General features: G+C 44.6%; 1 protein-coding gene across 7 annotated transcripts in view; it reads right to left on the minus strand.

Moving 5' to 3' along the window:
• The window catches only part of ST3GAL4 (ST3 beta-galactoside alpha-2,3-sialyltransferase 4), a 352,906-nt gene that overhangs the window by 119,446 nt on the left and 211,464 nt on the right, over positions 1–21,996 (minus strand). For all 7 annotated transcript variants that reach the window (XM_085608300.1, XM_085608297.1, XM_085608296.1 and 4 more), the window contains one exon: positions 10,291–10,378. In XM_085608300.1, the coding sequence (XP_085464426.1) occupies positions 10,291–10,378 (88 nt within the window). The remainder of the gene's footprint in view (positions 1–10,290; positions 10,379–21,996) is intronic.

A 21,996-nucleotide genomic window follows, 5' to 3' on the forward strand; every position in this document is an offset into this window, starting at 1 on the left:
AGCATTACAAACATGAGTGTAACGTTCTTCCTCTAACAACCCAGCATGGAACCACACCGAGCTGTGGGCACTGGGTCTTCTGGGGCAGGCTGCTAGATGGCACTGTGCTTGTCAAAAGCATTTGCGGAGCGGTTGCGTCTTAAGCATGGGCAGATGCACACTTTGTTGCGAGGAAGAGTGGGGCTTAGGGCAGCACAATTGCATGGATGTAGGGAGTGAGATTCCAAACAGTGCAAGGTATTCTTTCCCATCCCCACAAGCACCAGAAGGGACATGGGGAAGAATGCAAACTTTACTCATTCGGAACCACAGAACTGCAACGGGGGTTTGAGGTGGGGGAGGAGGCGTTTGCCGAGAGGATACATCATAAACCTACTAGATCATTAATCTTGCCTGTCCCAAGCAATAGTGACTGATGGGATCTCTGAGCGAGGCAAAGTTAGGCCTTTTGTAGTAGATCATGGTGGGACAAGGAGAAGGTGGTATCACATGTGCTTGGATATGAAAGGTGTTCCTGCATGCTGTGGCAGGCAATGACAAGGGTATTGCATAGACGGAAGCATTCACTCCACTGGGCAACTTGCTCCTGTGCGGATCTCGGGAGGCTGTAGAGCAAGTAGCTGGTTGAATGCTGGGACCTTTTAAGGTTCCAGATGCCCCAGGAGGAACTCATGGTTGGGAATGACCTGGAGAAACTGGGACAGCCATGATGGGTGAGGGTGATTTGTCACACTCTTCGTCTAGCTCCCTCTGCAGGTCTTTCTATCATGTCTCTGGTGTTTCAGACAGAGAAGCAGTCAGACTGTCTACTGCTGGTGGATCTCCTCCATCAGCCTGTGGTCTGATCAATGTCCAGTTCCTTCATCATCTTTTTTTCATTTTTCCTCTCCTCTGGTGAGCATGAGGGAGAGGAATCTCTGGAGGCATAGTGTGGTGGTCTCAGGCGTCTGAGCTTCATAAGTGATCATGAAAGGAGGCCCAACACATTGTTCTTACACCCTGAATGTACTGAACAGACGTGGCCTGGCGTGTCCGGCTGTAGATTGTGGCCCTCTTGCTCCCGACTCCCTCTGCACCCACTGGTAGTCCCTGAACCATAAGACCTCTCATTTGTCTCTAGATGTGTTGTATGTGGTGGGAGTGCAAGGGGGCATAGAGCTGCAAGAGGTTGGAAGGGGAACACAAGGTGGATGGCTCTTTCTGGCCGATCGACCTGTGAACGGTTGCATGATAGAGCCACGCATGGTTAAACCACGCGTGCCTCTACCACGCAGGCCAAACCACGAATGCGTCTTAACCATGCATTCCATTACCATGTATGCCTTTACCACGCAATTGCATGGTATAGGCATGAATGGTGAAGGGGTATGTGTGGCTAAGGTCGCCACTACCCTGACCGCCCACCCCAGTTCCTAAAACCCTGCCCATTTATTAACACTACCCCGAACACCTGCACTGACTCTACCCATTGCCCTCCCCCTGCCCCAGGCCTAAAACAATGCCCCTTTACCTACACTACCCCCACCAACCCGTGCTGTCACTTAAATTACCCCAACTCTTTCCACTGCCCTGAAACCTACCCCAGCACCCCCAAGCCTAAAACTAACCCAACTACCCCTTCCCCTCACATTGCTCTAAGGCCTAAAACCCTGCCCCTTAACTTACACTACCCCCACCAACCCGTGCTGTCCCTTAAATTACCCCAACCCTTTCCACTGCCCTGAAACCTACCCACACACCCCCAGCCCTAACAACTAACCCGACTAGCCCTTCTCCTCCCACTGGTGAAGGCCTAAAACCCTCCCCTATACTTACACTACCCCTCCAGCCCACCCCACACTGTCCCTTAAACTATACCAACTCGTTGCACTGCCCTGAAACCTACCCCGACACCCCCAGCCCTAAAAACTACCCCAACTACCAATTCTCCTCCAACTGCCCTAAAGCATAAAGCACTGCCCTTTTACTTACACTACCCCCCACCCCAGCGCTGTCCCTTAAACTACCCCAACCCCTTCCACTGCCCTGAAACCTACCCACTTCCCCCAACCCCACTCACCTCATTGCAGCACCTTCCTGCTTCAGTCTAGCCAGCAGCTAGACGGTGCACTGCCTTAACCACACATATGCGTGGTCAAGGCAAGCGTGGTTTCACTTGCGTATTCGGAACACCCGTGGTTAAGAGCGTGGTGTTCCGACTTTTCCACCCTGTAGACCCCTTGGTGTGGCTGATGTCCTCTTTTGTCCCAAGTTTTACCCTCATTCTGACTCCTTCACTAAATTTCTGTAGTCCTTTAGACCCATCACCAGAGATGGTGCGGTATTTAGATGATGCAGTAACCTCTCAAACATTTTTTAATCTCTTAAACTTACCCATCTGAACACAATGTTTACTATTTGAAAATACTTTGCGCTGACTGCATACCTGTCTCTGCCAGATTCTCTCACCCACTTCCTTATCAACACACAGGAGGTTGACACCTACCCTGGCTGATAGAAGATGGAATTTGGCCACCCACGCAGACTCTCTGTGCGCTGCAAGCAGGAAGAAACCAAACAAACTTGCAGTTTTCATGCTGCACATGCCAGGCAGAGGATCATTTGAGAACAATTTTTGGGAAAAGCAAGGTCTTCATTGTTTCTCTGAACTCACAATGTCATTGATCGCCCCTATTTTCTTGAGGAATTATTCCACAGTTTGCATGTATTCACTGAGAAGGGGTTTCCACCAATGCATGCCTTTTGAAAATAGGGTACTGTCGGGAGCGAAGGCCTTCTCAATCCGAGTTTTCATACTTTATAAAGCTGAGTTTAGATTGCAAAAAGGTTGATCCAATTTCATGGACTGTCTGGTGTGCAGTGCACAGCACCTTATAATGAATCAGTGGTACTGTGTGTAGATCATGGCTCAGGGGACTTTGTTTGTGTGTAGGACTGGTTTGGCTGCTGCATTCTCAATTCATTGCAGCCTACTGATTCATTTTTACTAAGTCTGATGAAGAGATCATTGGCATAATCTAGATGGTCCATCACAAGGGCTACTGATGGCGGTCTTGTTAGAAAGGTGGAAACACGGGAACATGCATTCCTTTGTTGACTCGGGTTTGAAGGAATAGGTTGAAGTCCATGAACATACAAAGGCTTACACCTCTGTTGAAGTGGATCGCAGCTGTCCCTTTTCCAATGACCAATAGGATATGGGATTTGATTATGCCTAGAATCACGGGTCGGTATTAAAGATATAGAGGAATTAAGTTTGAGACGATTCGTCATCCACCGTTCCACTGAAAGAAGGAATTTGAGAGCCTGGATGTCTTGAATTCAGACGGGTGTTCCTGTTTTAAGATGCTTCAAGTGTCATCAGAAAGGGTTGTAGTAGGTGAGGTTCAAAGGCTTCACAAGATCCGGATGGGGTGATAGGTACACAATGAACTGGAGAGGCCCACAGTTGAGCCCTGAGGGAGGCGTCCAAGAGGTTATGAGCGAAGTGTCGAAACGAAGTTTGCGTTCTATTGTTAAGTAAGCATTTTGTCCAGCGGAGGACTTGAACACGGATATTATAACATCTAATCTTTGAGCAAATAGTTGGTCGTCTACCATGTCAAATGTGAAGAAGAAGTAATTTTCAAGTTTATCAACTTTTTCAATAAAGTGTTTTACTATGGCATTACAGCATATTTATGCGTGTTTATGCTTGTTGATGGGCTGGCCAGGTTGATTTAGTCATCTACTGTTTGTAACAGCTCCTTGCTTTTATGCAGCATCACAAATGTGTTGAGTGTACTGGGATCTTTGGGCTTTTTTAAAGGAGGTTCTCCAAGTGCCTTGGGGGCAACTTTTTAGGTCTCGCTGAGACAGCGCAAGCTGTCTCTTTGAGACATTTTGTAAGTGGGTTTTCAAAAGTGCTACCCACATGATTTGGCAGGCCTAAAGCTTGAGTGCACGATGGCGTGCACGTGCACAGCTGCTGCTCACACTCCCTCCTCCCCCTCCCTTTTCGTAAGCTTTAATCAGGCTCCTCTGATGCTGGCATTCCCCCCTCCCTTCTCGCCCAGCCCTTCTTGTCACCTCGGCTTGTTTATTCGCGCGGTCGTGTCACTTTCACGGCCAATGCTGGTTTGTGTTTACTGCAATGCTTCATGATTGCAGCAGTGCTCGATGCATGTCTGTGTCCGTCCCACCCCTCCCGCACCGCCACTCGCCCTCTGTGTGCCACCCCCCTCGTTCCTTAAATCGCCAGTAAAACGTTCCAAACAGTTCATGCAAAGTACTGCTCATCTCCGAGACGGCATGAGGTCTCTTTCTTTTTCAAACTGCCTGCGTCCGAGCAGAGTGCTGGTGATTGGTGCAGTGGGGTTCTAATCACGCTCCAGAGATAAGCTGACTTGATTAGCTGTGCTCATAATGGCTAAGTGTTTGTTGTGAGAATGTTCTCCTCGCTGCCACTTCCTTTCCTTGTGACTTGCTGGCATGATGAGGGTGGCGCTGTATAAAAGATAACCCACCTAGCTATTTGATGGAAACTGTTTATGCCACAGTAGTCCATTAGCTCGGGCTACCTTATAGTTCAATTAGTGTATCAATGTCTTCGTGTGCCACTGCCTTGCTATTACCCACGTTTGATTGAAGCGTGTAAAACAACCTCTGCTGAAGTGCGAGGAGCCCCTCATGCACCTCTGCTTCTCATATGGAGTGTTGGCTTCTGGAGAGAGAAATTGCTGTTTATTTAGTGGGCGGGGTGCTTTAAATGGAGGGATTTCCTTGGAGTACTGTTTCTTTGGTCATTGTGGCATGCTGCGTATAATGTCATCCATCTTTAACAGCAGCAGTCCGGCCTGCTCAGAAATCGGAATGTGTGATTACTTGGAATTTCATGTTGGGGAGATAAGGGACTCCGGAAAGAACAACATTGCTCTGACAGAATGCTAAAGTTAGCCGAAATGCGACTGTACCATCTGGCGCAATATCGAGATGTGCCTGAATGAAAATGGATGGCATGAAACCTCACAGGGTTTATTTAATTTCGACTTTTTTTTGTGAACTACGGAATTAATTTATTCACATTCTTTTTTATCTTCCACTTTGGTTCTCTCTCGCAGGAACAAAGGTGTGATAAATTGATACTTATTCATACGTGTTTTTTAAATTTTCATTGGTCCTTCTTTACATCTCAGTTGGATTGTGAAATTGTTATTGTCCATGTGATACCACTCAGCCCGTAGCGAAATAGAAGTGATATAGTGCCGCTATCCCATAGCCCACCACACATATACTTCACTGGTTGAAATGCATATACCCATGGAAAAAAAAAACAAGGGCACACTAGTTGGTGTTGGAGAGAACTTTGCTGCAGGTTTAATTTTGCATATGTAGCCAAGACAAGGAATGGGTTAACTTACAGGCGCTCCAGGGTTGACCTGCGAAGATGCAACCAATGCTGTCTGCCCTCCTGAATAGCCAACAAGCGCCTGGACTACACACCATCAGGCACTGTACCTTTTGGGGTGTCATTGTTACATTTTGGGGTTTCATTGTTACATTGTCCATGTGTGGCACAGATACCACAAAGCCTAGCCAAATAGAAGTGATATTACTCTGGCGTCTTAATTTTCATAGTAGCTTCAGAGTATTAATTGATATTCTATGAGAAAGTAATAGTTATAGAATTATAGATGAGTAGGCAAGTGACAACATAAGCAACAGTAGCAATGCTCTAGGTTTCTACTCACTAAGGTATCCCCATGGATCGGCTGACTGTGCATGAGAACAAGAGTCATGGGAAACCAAATACCCTTTCTTACCCACACTCGCCTCCCTTACATGGAAAAACACACCATTTCCTCCACTCGTCTCCTTCAGACGAGCTCTTCCTCCTTTTCTTAATTTATTTCTGTAAAAAAAAAAAAAAAAAAAAAAAAAAAAAAAAAAATATAGCTAACATTCTTCCTGGCCTCTATCCTCTCCCAACTTGAGGGCCATAATCTCCAGTCTCAATTAGAGACTCTAGACCAAGCACCTTGCTAGCAATAAATGAGTGAGTCCCTTTCAGCTCTCGTGATATTTATTGCCTGTCTGCGTTGGACCTTCCTGGCAAATGAGATAGTGATTGTCAGGACAAGAAAGACACCTAAAATCCCACTCACCTCTTGACTGCACAATCGTCTACCACCTCTTTCGGTTCCCTGGAGACCCATGGGAGATAGCAGATCAGTGCAGCCCATCCACCCCTTTAAAAACCATCTTTATTGATCAATGCAGTAAATAACACAGTTTTGAATACAGTGTTGCTGGATTCACTGTAAGATACATGGGTGCACATCAAATACTAGAATATCCCTTCATTGGAAGAGTGTGTAAAATAAAACCAACAAGAGATTACATAATAGTGTAACAAGAAAATGTAAAACATGAAGATTGATGTTCAAGTTTTTTCTGTTTTACTCACACCACTGGCAGTGTGATGCAGGAGGAAGAGGATGTTGCATTGTAGTGCTTCACCTTATAAATAAGTCAATTCCAATGGTGGCTGGTGTACTATGGCCTTGCGGATAGATCTCCACCTCTTTACAGCTGCCACTCATATTCTGGCATTAGCTAGGTAGAGGACCTAAACTCAGGCTACTTGCATAACTAATGACTGCCTTACACACGTGCACTACACGTGAATGGAGATTTGACTCAGACATTGCCCTTCCACTTGCAGTATGCATCTAAAATAGAAATTGGGGTAGGAGGTTGCAAATTTAACTGCACAAAAGGTGGCAAGAGTGTCAGTCAAGATAGCTGGAGCCTGTCACTGCTATTCCCTGATCTGACATGATTTTGCCAGAGGCATTAACTACTCCCCCTGAGCTACTGATGTTCATCCTTCACATATTGTAGATATTATTTGCATAACGGAGGGTGTTACTGACTAATGGTGCACCTCCTTGACACATGGTGCAATTTATGGCATACATGAGGATATTCCTTTAACAGTGGTTGGCCTGGCCAAGTGGTGCCTAACCATGAAACATCACGGGCATACTGACACAGTGTGGCAAATTGGTGGCCTCGGTATATTGTTGCCCAACCCTGTGCATATTGCGGGGATTCTTTATGTATTGATGGTGATTTCTGGCATATAGTTCCCATTATTGACATAGCACATGTATTTGTGACTTATTGAGTCCATTTCTAGCTTAACGGGGCCTGTAGAAATAGTAACGTAACCCAAGAACTTTCTTGGCTTGTCACCAGTGCACATCCACTGATCTTAAAATACTGGCAATCATATTGAAACATTGTTAATCGTTTTGAAGTGCTCTGAATATTCAAAGGAAATTTTAATAGTATTTCCAAGATGGACGTGAGTATATAGTATAGCAACTCATCTTTGCACTAGCCCAATGCATTTCGGGACCATTATATATCTTTGTCAGGGGACTGCTTAAGTTTATTAGTGGAGACATCATCACTGTGTTTCTGGCATCTAGCATGTAGAAGTGGAGACATCATTGATATGTATGTCTCTGGCATTTGTAATGTAGGCCTTATGTCAGAAACGTTACAACAAACAAATGATGGACGGAATGCTGACAATGCAGACATTCTCCCCCAGTCAACAGATCTGGGTTAAATCCATCGTTCTTTTGCCCACTACGCCACCCCAGTTCAGACATGGCCATATGCAAATCAGTCTTGACCCTGTGCCTCATGGGAACAGTCCAGCCCGAACTGCCAAGCCATGTCTTCCCTGGACCGGAATCAAGCATCCTAGGACCGGTTTCTGGCTATCAGCCGTCATCAGCCAGGATAGCTTGACTCCAGTGGCGTAGTGAGCACGGGTCCCACGTCTGGGAATACCCAGTACTTTCACTTTCACGGCCGCTTAGATGTTTGATCGCGATCACTTTCGCGGCCGCACGGCCGCTTGGCATAGCCAATAGGTCTCGCTTTTGGGACCTTATAAGTATTTAGTTCTGCAACTGTTGCATGGCTAAACACTTATAAGGTCCCAAAGGCGAGACCTATTGGCTATGCCAATGCTTGTTATTGTTGATGTTGTATGATTTTGTTCAGTCTTTTGAGCTATCTGGTGCCTCCTTTCCAATGTTTTATTTTTTAGTTAAACCAATTCCCTGTCCATCTGTGCGAGAAACGCAGCCATGTTTTAATCAGGACCCTGGTATTTAAACCCCTTTAACCATTGACAGAACTGATTTATGGGCAAGCCTCAAGAGTGGATGTGATGAGTTTTCTAAGAAGTTTAGATGGAAAATGTTCCAGAGCCTACTGATTATGGTTGTATCAGGGTCTTTAGAAATTGGGTTGCTATTTGGAAGTTGTGATTGAAATGAATAATGTGGTGCTTGTTTCAAATAGTGGGATTACTTCCTGTGATTAAGATGAACCTTCAAGGCAAATACAGCATTAAAAGTGTGGCCTGCTGGGTTGGTGGGCCTAGTGACCAATTGGCAGGAGAACATCAATGTTAGAGAGGGCAGATGAGGCCTGGCATAATGCTGGTTGTTCAGACCAGATCATGAGATCTTCCGGGAAACACGATTTGGATGATCCATTAAAACATCCTCAATTGAGTCCAGCAGAGCATCTGTGAAGGCTCAGTTTTATTTGGTCGGTAGATAGTTGTGGAGAAAGTTGTGGACAGTGAGCAGCGAACAAGGAATGAAGGCAGTGAAGTTGTAATGTTGGATGTTAGTTGAGTATTTGTGGGGACCACTGCTAACCCTCCTCTGATTTAGGTGTGTAAGTTTCTAAAAAGTGTCAAGTCATAATCAGGGATTGCCTCCTGAAGTATGGGTGCAGTATTATCACCTAGAATACAGGATGAAGAGAAGGTCCAATTTGACATCAGCTTGATGGTCACTGATAATCCATTCTGTTTTTGCACTCTGACCTGGATTGTTTTAGCACTGAAGATAGGTGATTTCAGCATGGGCTGTGATTGCTCTTTTGGCAGGGGTGGAAGGTAGTCGCTGAGACTTGTGGAGGTTGGCTCAAAGTTTATCTCTGGGGATGGCCCTTTTGCTTAACCTGGCTGGCTTGCCAGGCAGAGGATATTACACCCTTTTTACTGGTACCACGCAGCAACTTGCTTCTACAACTGTTGTATGTATGCTGTACGTGTTCTGTGAACGCCTCTGATACATACAGTGATGAGTCGAGCTCGGGAGCATGCGTACAGTTCAGTGTTAATGAAGGAAGGATTCTGCTCATAAGTGCTTTAGTTTGCCACGGTGAGGTTGATCAATTTGGTGAGGTTTAATGATCGCTCTGGCTGAAGTGGCAGTAAACTGGAAATACGTTCAACAAATTGCTCCAGTATTCAAAGTAGCGGCTTCGTGGGGTTTGGTAGAATCAAAGAGGCATATGCACTACGAGTGCTCTGAGGGAAGTGTGTATGGGGATGATTGAGAAGCAAGGCTGGCGTTGTAGGCAGATGTTGGAGGGGTAAGTGGTGCAGGCTGGTGATTGAAAGGGGTGAAGCAAAGGGCAAAGTAAGAATAAGAGCAGCGGGCTGCACATGTAGTTGCATCGATTAGTGCCCAGATATACATGTTGTGACGGGCATTGTGCTCGGGGTATGAGTAAGTGGAGGAGAAAAATCATCATCAAGGTGTTTTTGGGGCTTTTAATGGTAGACAGATTACAAGATGGTGGTAAATGATAGATGGGAGAAGTGTATGGGGGTAGAGTCAGACGGGGTAGTTCTTAGTGGAGGGAGATGCCGTTGGAAACAATGTAGACATAGGAGTGTTAGGTCACAGCAAGCAACAGGGGATTGTTGGAAAGGCATGTGGCAGATCTCACTCCCCTCTTTGTTGGGTTTATGCTTTTAAATGTAGTAAATATAAATGTGTTGCATTGTCTGTATAATTCTCTATTTTTAAATTGGAATGCAGCAGCTTTTTTGTTACTAATAATATTTGATATGATTGTGTAAAGGCAAGGGGTCTGCATTGAGTGACTAAGTTTGGATACCAATTTGACCGGGATAGTGTGTTGAATTTTGGACCAGAAAATTCCAGCATTTGTTTCTAGAGCCAGTTAGGAGCCCCCCAGAAGCAGAGTCTTCAAGCCACACTGCTTCGGCTCAAACTCCTAAGGAGGAAGAAATCTCCAATTGGCCTCATGAAGCACCCCTCATGACACTGCCTGGATCATCAACCTCCACCCTTACAGACACACACAAGCAAAACATTAGCGCATGCTCCCATGTGCAAGAATATGGGGATTATCCAAGATTACCCGACGTGGAATGAACACACAAGAATTTATTTAACTCACATGGGTTGGACATGAGTTTTCAATGTCAGATACCACAGTGTTCCAGTGGAAAAGGTCATGAATAACAGGACTCCTGTCGCCATTGTGCCTGTGAAAAGAAGAAAACTATGTTATAGAATTAAAGCAGAAGACTCATTGTAGAAGACACAACCTAGCATAGATGCACTTAACAGCTATGTGCTGATCGAAGACTAGCAATGCTCAGAACAATACACAACAGAGAAAACATTAGTGTCAGTATACTAGAGATTTGTATAAAGAATTTGGTTGCTCAAGGGCATGGTGCACACCATGTCCTGAAGTGCTCAAGTACATGCCAGAGATTACTAGCCCAAAAAAGGAAACGGTTCAATTACTGTACCCTAAGGTGCAGGTCGCACCTCTCCTAACCAATCTCTCACCTGCCCCCTGAATATTAAATGAGAAAAGAAAAAGAAAGCTGTTTAGCTAGCGTGGTGTGCAACCTTACAACCCCCACCATTTCCCGGGGGTGATCCACTTGATCCAAAACTTTTAGGCCCACTGTAGGTCGCACCACTTTGATAAGTCCAAACAAAAGTGTCCATCCAGTGATGTATATATTTTCAAATCTTGCTCTTTATTCTTCTTACAGTTTGATAGTTCATAAACAGCCAACGCGTTTCGTTCTTGAAAAAGAACTTCGTCAGGGCTGAAAAATCAAATTGTGAAACAATCGAAAGGTCTTTGTGATTGTTTCACAATTTGATTGTATCAAGCAATTTATACAATTGTATTAAATTTTGTATTACATATGTATTTTTTAAAATGTTGACGAAGTTCTTTTTCAAGAACGATACGCGTTGGCTGTTTATGAACTATCAAACTGTAAGAAGAATAAAGAGCAAGATTTGAAAATATATACATCACTGGATGGACACTTTTGTTTGGACTTATCAAAGTGGTGCGACCTACAGTGGGCCTAAAAAAAAAAAAAAACATGCCAGAGATTACTTGGGTTTATTTCTCCAGGCAATGCCCATCTGAGCCACACTTGAAGCAGAGCTGAGCAGTAAGGGATGGCTCTTTAAGTGCAGACTCTGAACTATTGGAACGCTTGATCTTCCAGCTAAATCTGGGTGTCTCTGGCACACTCAATGTGATGTGTTCCCTCATCCCCTTGATGGCTTGAAATGAGGTGAAGCTACAGAAAGGCTGTCTTATTCTTTTGCTCTCCCCTCTCCTGCTAGTACAACTCTTGTTTCAAGTGCATTGATAACATGAAGTCTGCAACACATGGGTAGAACCGTCAGTAGGCAAGATCTAAAAATACCCTTACCTACACGAACTTTAAACTTGGGGATTATATCTTGAAAAGCGAGGTGCAATCGGGTACAAGGTAAAGAAATGAGGAGTATCTTTGTATCTCTTGATCTTCTATCTATGACTGGACTACTCTACTCCGGGTGAGTGTCCATTGCTCCTCATCTTCTCAAGTATGTTGTCCAAGTCCTGTGCAACTTTGATAGGGCTTAATATGAATGAGTATGGGGGTGGATGTCCTTGATACCAAACATTGCCAATGCATCTTTTGCTATGAATACCTCTAAAGCGGAGAGTGGTCTCATTTATTTGACATCAATAGTGGAGAGCACATCTTTCAGTTGCAGTTAGGTGAGAACCTGTAAGGAACAACCAGAAGGGTTTTTGAAAGTCCATATAGCTCCACTTCTTTCCAATTCTGGCTGGTCGCCTCAGGCAGAAAGAGAATGGAAGTACCCACATATATGTTAAAGTAAAAGGCCAAATCAATCTCATTTGTAGCCAATGCCTGAGTAGTACATCCATAATACCAAGAAATGGATGCATCTAGTTTTGCAAGGAATGGTAGCTTTCGGAGTCCCAAAGGTAGTTTCTACCCTTTGCGTGAACAGTTCCACATTCACATACGCACCCGGTTCTTTTGTCGAGCATGTTTTGTGGATCGACACATTGTGCAGTGAGAAAATGGCTCTTGCAAAAAAATATTTGGGTCGAAGAGGCCAGTCAGAAAATGACGATCCACAGACTGGTGAATCAGAAAAATATCTTTCTCCGTCAATCAGATTCGTTTTAAATTTAGATTACCATCTGTGGACTGTCAATCTTCCATACATAACAATCCTAATCTATAAAAGTTTGAACATTCAAAGAGTGCCAGACACAATTTGTTAAACAAAAATAACTCAAACACCACAGAATGGATAAACACCTAACCAAAAAGACCAGCAGGACAACTCTCATAAAAAGCACACTGCCATAACCATCCAAATGCAACTGGTTTTGATTTTACCATATTCGCGCTGGCTTCATCTTCATACCTTTCTCTGTCAAGGTTGTTCTGCCTTTTTTCTTAAGATGAGCACTCTGCTGGAAGACACCTTCCGTGACAAACGTGGAGAAGTACGTGGCCACCCTAAATACACTCCGTGCTCCAGAAATAGGAAGAAACAACCACATTGGTACTTCTTTGTAGGGCTTGCAGAGGGTGACTTGGGTCCAGATTTCTATTTTTTATTGCTTCTTTGAATTTTCAATGGTTGTGATGGTCTTTATTTTCTTTGGTATGTACTCTAAAGATTGCACGTCTGCACAAACTAACTTCAACCAATGCAAGCTTTTTGAATATGGTAATCTTCAGGAGTGAGGACCGTCTTCATCGGAGAGTCCTCAGTCTGTACAATTGGAGTTTGAGTTCTAGAAACACTAGTCCCGTTTCACCGATTGCCCGGTGCGCAGCGCACGATGTTTTGGAACATACCCTTCTTTTGACTCACTGGTAGGCCGTGTAATGCCTCAAGAGCATGTCTAATGTAATCCCTTATTTTTAGGTTTTGTACTCATTCAACTGCTTCTTTCGGCATCCTTTGTGCCTCACTGATTAATTTCTAGTGAGTCCGATGAAGTGATCATTGTGTAATTCTAAACATGACATCGCTACTTCTACTGACGACTGTGTCCTTTGAGAGAGTGCAAAGTAGGGGATGCGCTGTAGTTATCTCGATGTGGAGAATTAACCTCTTCTACCTTTGTTGACTTGGGATTGAAGTAGGAGGTTGAAGTCCATGACCACACAAAGGATCACATTAGTTGACTTTGTTGGCCATTGTCACTTTCCAAGGGCCAAGAGGATCGGGGTCTTGATTTTACCAGGATCCAGAGGTCAGCATTTACAATTTAGCGTAGTTAAATGTTAGCTGATTTTAGCATCCATTGCTCTGCTGATGAAAAAGTTACTTGCCTTCGGGCAACCATCTTTCTGGTGGATACTCCATCTACCTGCCGATTCTTACCTACTAGGTATTTCAGACAGGAGACTGGATCCGCAAACTTTACATAGCTCCCCTTCTCCAATACAGGGTGCTGGATCAATCCCCGCATGGGAAACAATGCCACAGTGACATCCGTGAAGCCAAAAAGCGCTCACACATGTCTATTTCTACCAGACCCTTATAGGCAGAGATGAAGTGACAATATTTGTAGTATTGTAGTGCAGCAATCTAGATTGAAACCTTTTTAATACGCCTTAAGACCATCCTTCAGATGGAGGGTTAGGTGAGAAATCTGTAGATAGATGGAGTATCCACCAGAAAGATAATTACAGAAGGAAAACAACTTTTTCTTGTGATGGATACTTATACCCGCAGACTGCTCACCTGCTGAATAGATTCCAAACCAGTACCCCTTCCAGGTGGTGTGTCTGAAGGCATGATCAACTTAGGAAATCCAGGAGTAAAGAACGTGTGAAATAGCCAACCCTTCTTACGCAGTGGCGGCTGGCACGGATCGGGAGTTGGCAGGGCGGATGGCATGGGGCGAGGAGGGGGAAGGGGGTAAAGTAAAGAAAAAAAAAGAAAAAAAAAAAAAAACTTACTTTACCTCCTCGCCACTCTTCGTTGTCCCTCGTCAGTGTCCATCCGGTCCATAGAAACCAGGAATCACACCCAGGCTCCCCTGATCAATCACAACGCTGCAATGCACCTGAATAGCTTGAACTCTTATGGTCTTTCCAATATTAAGATGATCGGTGTGTCATGAGTGCGGATTGTAACTGGTGATGTGCAGTAATTTCACAAGATCACGAGGGGGATAGAAGTGCCTACCCAATGGGTGTAGAATTGAACGCAGAGTCAATCTGCATTCTATCCATAAACAGTTGAGGAGTGTGCCCAAATTTGTTCTGATGTAAAGTCTTTGCATTAGTATTTGGTGCTGCATGGGTCAAATGAGGAGGACAGGTTAAGTAGGAGTGGACGACAACTCAGATGGCATTGTAGGTTCATAGGGACATCCCACGTACGTATTAATGTTTATTCTATGCTTCTTCTAGGCCGAATACAGCCGGTTTGCCCGATTGTGGACCTTTGTTCAAAGAATCAAAGGTAAGGTAGGTTCTGTTGGGAGTTAGATAATTACTTTAACAGCATGTATAAATAAAAAGAAAAAAGGTAAACCCACCTAGATTGATGTAATCCATATCAATTGTATTTGTAAATTAATTCATTTTTCTGGTATACAATTAGGGTTATATCTTAGGCTGTCACAAAAAACTGTTTTACTTTTAAAAGGGCGGCACAAACAAACTAATCAATCAGTGATAAGGGGATCTAGAAGTGACAAAGTGCTTTGGGTGAATAACACATACAGTGCTGTACAAAATGTATATAAAATGTTCATTCAGTAGACATCAATCCCTATTTCATTGAATCTCCAATCCATACATGGTTCTGCTATGACATGGAGTGTAGAGAATGGGGAAAGTTTGTGTAAGCACGTTGACGTTTCGACCCAAGAAAGTGCGTGATTCAATTGAAGTCATGTCAGGTCTTCTTCATGACGAGGTAGGTCAGCCATTAGTGGTAACCATCAAAGATCTGATGAGTGCTTCGATTGGTCGATGCACCAGAGGTTGGATTCTAGTCTAGAATGAAAAACTGGATCATTGTAGAACGATCAGGGGTAGATTGAGTCAGATTCTGAATGCAGGAATGTAGAGGAGTCATATCCACTGCCGTGCAAATCAAGGGGCTCTGGCCAGCTGGTGAAGGAATTCCTTACGTTTTATTTCAGACACCCAGGTTCTGAGGGTCACTGGGTAACCCCATTATACTTAATGGCTTTGTTCAAAAAAGGCTGAGATCTAAGAGAAAGTTGCCTTTTTAATGATTTACCGTAGGAATTGAATATGTCTGTAGTTTGCAGGATCAGCCCGGCAGTGCCACAAATAGTGCTTCCTTCCCCCTTTTTCCCTTTTAAAGTACAGTGTGCCCCCTCAGTGCTTAGTGTGTAAAAAAACAAGCAAATAAAAAAAAAAACAAGCTCCAGCTCTCGTCAGGACGCCACTGAAGCTTGCTCCACACATTACCCCTGCTATGCTGCCAATGATGATAACAACACAATTAATAACCATCACACTCCCACAAGTGTGACAATTCGGACTATTTCAGGGTCCCCAAAGCTAAAAGAATGGCTTAGGTGGCAGGTAATAGCAATTTTTAATGTATAATGAGTTAATAATGAATTGTAGTGGTCATCTCTAAATTAGACAGCCAGCACTATCTTATGGTAAACCGGCACAATTAATTTGACAATTAAGTGCTGCTGCGGAGCACCGGAAAGCACAGGCTCAAATTAAGCACTGGTGCTCCCCCCTCTCTCCTGGATTTGTCATGGTTAACGAGATGGATTACTTTCATTTCCTCAAGGAATCTCTACCCTCACCTGTTTCCGAAGGGAATTGAGGTGCAAAGGAGAGCTTCAAGACCAGGCATTGCACTTTGCCTGGATCATGGGTGGACTGTCATATCTAAATTTGGGGCATGTTTTTTTCTTAGAAAATGACATTGTTCTCCTCTTAACCCAGTTCTCCTGCTACCGCCTCACTGGAGACTTCTGAGAAGCCAGAGGCCCCGCAACCAAAAAAAGTTCACCATCGAGGAGTTCGGGGTCCTCGAGGAGCAGGAGCCACAAAGTTTATGGAACACACAGCAAGTCTGCAGGAAACCATCTTTGTTGTGGTTGTATATGTACAGTGTCACTGCAGCGTACATTGCATATTTTCAATATAACGTTTGCGACCGGGCCACTTTCAAGGAATCATTTATTTCACGTTCACAACTTTTTGAGCACACATATTTGTGTGTGTGTGTAATTTGTATAGGTTGATGGGTTCATGCCCCTTTTGTAGCCATCTGTGTGCAATCCGAACATAACAAAGTTGAATCCTGGCAAGAAACGTCCTCGACTAAACCATAACTTGTGACACACTGTGTAGAAAAGACCCAAACAAAAAAGTGATGGGACGTATGCATGAATTAATCTCAGCCACTGGTAATTACCCAAGGCTGCATTTTAGTCCATTGTTTTGTCACCCACAATGCCACCTCAGTTTAGGCCCATCTATATGTTTATCAGTCTTAATACTACTTCAATTGGAACAATTCGGCCCAAACTGTGAAGTCAGGTCCTCTCTGAACCAGAACACATTCAACCCAAGACTGAAGAGCCCCAAATAGTGCGAAACCAGTCAGAAGCAGCTTGGTTCCAGTGACAAAATGAGCATGAGACCGATGTCTGGGAATACCCGTCACACTTAGGGCAGCACAATTAAGTAAACAAAAAATTGATGGGAGGGATTAATCTCAGTCACTTGTAATATTTGGGCTGCATTCCAGTCCATAGTTTTTTCCTCATAATGTCACCTCAAATTAGAACCAGACCGAAACTGGTCTGGGGTGCTTGTGGTCACTTCTGGAGGGGGGCTTGCCTTGCCGCTCAGGAAAGACTGTGCCCATGAGGAACAGGGTCATTACTGATTTGATTAAGGCGGGCCGTTGTCTAAAGCGGCATGGTGGGCGAAACACCAGAGACAGGTATGCTGCCCTGAGCAATTACCAGTAGCCGAGATTAATTCAAGCATTCCCTCCATCACCTTGTGGCTGCAGCAGTTTTTACTGTGTAGGAGAAACATGGGGTGTTTCATAGACCGAGGTTGAGGGCTTGGAGAATGGAGAACAACCTGACTGCAGGAGGCCAGACAGAAGAAATATTCTGCGACTGGCTCTTCACTGACCGTGGTTGTAGGCTTAGGGATTACAGCACATGAGGGGTGGCTTTGGTTTTTAGTAGAAGAGAAGGATAACCTGACAGTACAAGGGCAGACAGAAGAAGCATTCGGTGACGGGCGATTTGCTGAAGGGGTTGAGAGTTTGAAGAATGGATCAAAAAGGAGGCTTTTTGTTTCTAGTAAAGAAGCATGAAGATAAGCTGGTTGTATGAGACCAGACAGAAGAAATACTCTGCGACCGGTACTCCACTCACAGTGGGCTTGGAGAATGCCGCATCAGTGGTGGCTTTGGTTATTAGTAAACCAACATGAGGATAACCTGATAGTATGAGGATTTATTCTTGGCCCCGGGAGGGGGGGGGGGGATGATAGTTCTCAGAGTATGCTCAGTCCCACCTAACTCACAGTGGCCTTCTTCCCACAGACCACTGTGCCAAGATCCTGATACACAAAGAAAGGCAGCTTCTCCAACGTGAAACCAAGCCTTACATTTTCACCCACGCCAGGGATGTTTCAGACGGGGAATGCCTGACCTCAACATGGCAAGTACTTTGAAGGGACTTGACTTAAAGCATACGGTGCAACTAAAGTCCGCTTTAGAGCCTGAGTTTACTCTACAAACCTCTCCCTTTCACAACTAGAAATAGAACGCCCTTGAAAAACAAACTGCACAAAATCCTACAGGCCTCGTTCAATGGCAGTCAATAGGTGTATCCTTTGCAAGTACGAGTTGTGTATCTTGGCACGTTAAAACATACAATTTAGCTTTTATATCAAAGGTGCTTTGTAATATCTGGATGTTGAATTGATTAACTCATCACTGAATAACGTGTTGAATAGTCCTCAGTAAAATAAACACAAGTGTGGGACTAGTCATTTCTCACACCCTGGGCACACCCGCAACACCAGCTGCCTTCAGAAAGGACAGAAGAGCAAGTCACTGCGAACATCCATGTGTCGAGGGATAAGCAGCAAGAGTAGACTCAGAAAGCAGCAAGTATGTGTTTATAGACTGGTACATCTGAAACTCTTCACAAAACAAGGGACCACGGGACAAGAATAGGGGTTCCAGAGGCAGCTTACAGGGTGGAGCAGGTCTCTTTGCTCTCCGATGCCTCGGGTGGGTTTCATGGTCGCGACTTGTGAAGGCGATATCCCTCGAAGGGATGACTCTACAGGTCCTACCACGAGTGACGCATGGGTGTAGCTTGGGCGGCTTGAGTTGGGGCGGAATTCCAGAGTCTGAATGTGTCACAGGAAAGAGCCTGATGGACAGCCTCCTGTTTTTTAAGGATCTTTTGTCTCAAACCTGTTGCTGCTATAGTGTTACAAACTCCAAAAGACATCTTGTTTGTAGGTATGGGGGGGAAGTTAATGTACATCGCCTTGAAGGGGATGCTGCAGACCTTGAAGATATGAGAAGACAGAAGAAACCAGTGATATTCTGTGTGCCATACAGAGTTTGGAAACTCGCTCTAAAAAGCCTGAATAATTTTAAAGGCACTGAAATTTAAAATAACACAAGAAGCCCATTTTAGTATTTTGCAGTTAGAAAGCAACAGAGGCGATTTAATTTCTTGTAGAGAATGTGCTGAGTGAAAACGCTCCTTCCAGCAATCGGAGTATAAGTCAGGCTCCCCTGAGCAAATAACAGACTATCCGGTTTCTGATTTTGACCCTAGACTGTCACTAATCTGGTGTGTGTGCAGATGTCTAGGCCTGTTTCCTCACATTGTGGCCTGTCCTTGTGCACAAGATAAAGGTGAGGTCGTTTTCCCAGACAGTGTATGTGTGTTGCTGACATTTCTGGGAAGGGAGGAGGCCGATACATTGAAGTAATGACAGAGAAGACAGGGTTCCTTATGAAATTAACTTAGGTCCTTTTGCTGAGAAAGGCTGTTGATTAGTCCTGTAGCACTGTCATTTGGTAGATGGTGGAGGTGAAGGCTGAGTCTGCAATCTCTGTTTTTCAGAGTGAGAGGGATCCTTTCAGTGTGGCCTACCTTTTGTCTGTTCCCTGGTCAATATTCAGTGTGGTTGTTAATAAGCAAGGTGCAGAAAGCCAACACCTTTTTGTGTCTCTGTTGTGGATACTCCTAGGTTAGAGAGAGTGTACTGCTGTGAGTAGCATCACTACACAAAGGGTGTGCCTGGAGAAGAGCCTGGTGGACACCTGAAACAAAACCCACCATAACCCAGTTCTGGAAGTGCAGACAATCAATAGCTCCCCTCTGCTTTGCTTGTATAAAAGTGAGATCCACTGACCCACCTGTTGGAGCTCCAAGTTCTCTTTGACCAAGGAAGGGAGTGCTGCTCCCAGAACTCGGAGGACTTCTGTGCAACCAGAGCTGGTGTCTGCCAGACAGCCAGTTGCCGAAGTGAGGGGAGATCGCCCGGAGTCTTGCCTTACTGAAGACCTGTACCCATGAACTGAAGCACCTGGAAGCCAACATGCCTGCCGAGTAAGAGGACGAGCCTGCTAACTCTGAGTTGTATCGGTCTAGAGTGTGCCAGGAGCAGCCAGACCCTGGAGTTGTGCGTCTACCAGGCCAAAGAAGGCTGTGGAGAGCGCTCTGAGATCCCTAGGGCTGCACGGGTGCGGTGTTCCCAGGAAGATGATTCTCTGGAATGGACAGCGGACCTCACCACCATCCAAGTAGACCGATCACAGCTGATCACGCCATGTATATGAAGAACTGTATGCCTGGTGGATGCTACCATTGAATCCTAGAGATCTGCCATGGTGAAGGTCCCAACGAAAACGATGAACTGCCCCCCTCAGTGTCAATGACCACAGGAAGCAAGAAATGTGCGCATGGTGAACATCTCCCAGCTGCTATTGTGTTACGGTGACACCCCCCTTCACATGGTGAATCATCGGCTGGTCATAAATGAGCGACCCAGAAGCAGATACAACACCTGGTGAGGGCCCCAAACGATGCTCAGTACCTCTATTCGTGGAAGGTTTCCAGGCAGCAGGTCTTGCTGCCCCATCCTGCTGCAGCGTGCCCAGATCGAGGGCTGTGTCTGTAGCTGGTGCAACTCCTAAGAGAAGCAGGAGATGTCAGAGATGCATGCTGACCGTTCTCTGCAGCCACCCATGGACACATAGTGATGTGACTGTATCAAGGGGACTTTACTGAAAGCGCAATCATAACTGAAGTGGGTTTCTGCACTTAAGCCTTGATTGAAATCCAACCCAGAAGGGAACCTGTGCAAGTTCAAAAGGACTCTCAAAAAGGGGAGGGGGAGGGCTGTATTCTAAGGCGCAGTAGACCAACCAACAGTGGTGTTATTTTACCACCTATTACCTCTGTAGTATTCTCTTTTCAGAAATGTGTATTAAAATATTTTTCTTTCTTTTAGGCAAATCACTGGGTTGGACATTGTGAGCCTGCTGCTTGGTGGGGGTTGCGTACTGACTTTGTGCCTACACTACCACCCTGAGAAGCCTGCGACTACTGGTCATTGCTACCACTGAGAGTTAAGTGCTATGGGGTTTGTACTTTGCGCAGTTTGCACTGCCATATTAGGAGACACCCCAAGACCTCATAGGCAAACAACCTCCGCCCCCACTGCTGAGGGACAGTTTGCTTTGTGATATCCCCCCCCCCAGTACCTAGGGACGAGGTGTGACAAAGTCATATGAAATAGTTTTTTTCTTGAGAAGGAAAACCATTCCAAAATGCCTGTCAGTGGATCACCGTGCAAGCATGCTCATACACTGCGGGATATCTTGGGGATTGTTTTTCATCTTTAAAAAATGATTTCAATATGGCCGCCCATATATGTGGTGACGCACAGCCAGCGTTTTATTTTTTAGGTTTAACTTAACAATCCAAAAGTGTATCCAAGAACGCAAACGGAAGCATGTGAATTGCCCAGTCGCAGTGTTCAGTTGATGTGAACTTGCACAAAAAGTTTACAATATAACAAAAAACATGACGAGAGGAGTGGGAAGGGTTGGTGCGTGGTAGCAACTGATTACGCTAAATTGCACCCCCGTCTTCTTACTAGCATTTAGCGCCAATTATCTTTTATTTACCTTCTAAAAGTAGTGGAGGGGAAGAAACATTTCATAACAAGAGGTCAATATCATACCTGAAAGTACCACAGACTCCGACTTTGGGTTTGTCAATTTATTATAAGGCCAAGAATAATAGGATGTATACACATCGTAAAATTAGCATATATAGATATAGAAAAATGAATATCGAGCTGATTCTACGAAAATAAGTAATTCGGCATAACAAGAATACAATTTTAATCAAAGGATTAAGATACAACTCAGGATGGAAGCAGAATCTAAATCTCTTTTCATTAGAAATAAAATACATCTGTCCCTACACTATACTAAAAGAAGACGCTACCCAACTATCCTTCCATCTAATCCCAAAGGTGTCAGCACGTGTTGACTTCCTGAGAAGTACTCGCGTCAATGGGTTAAAGTGCTCGAGGTTAGGAGCGAGGTCCAAGATGCTCCTTTCTCTCCGAAAGCTGGCAGAAGTCTGGGGTCTCTGCCCCTGCGCATCATACAATATAGAATTTGATTTTCTGATTCATCTTGGTAAAAATTTCCATTGTCACTTTTTCTATGCGGTTCATGCTCTGCTAATTAAAGTTCTTTGTTCACCAAGTCTACC

Source organism: Triturus cristatus, chromosome 5_2 (genome assembly GCF_964204655.1).
Source record: "Triturus cristatus chromosome 5_2, aTriCri1.1, whole genome shotgun sequence".
Lineage (NCBI taxonomy): Eukaryota > Metazoa > Chordata > Amphibia > Caudata > Salamandridae > Triturus > Triturus cristatus.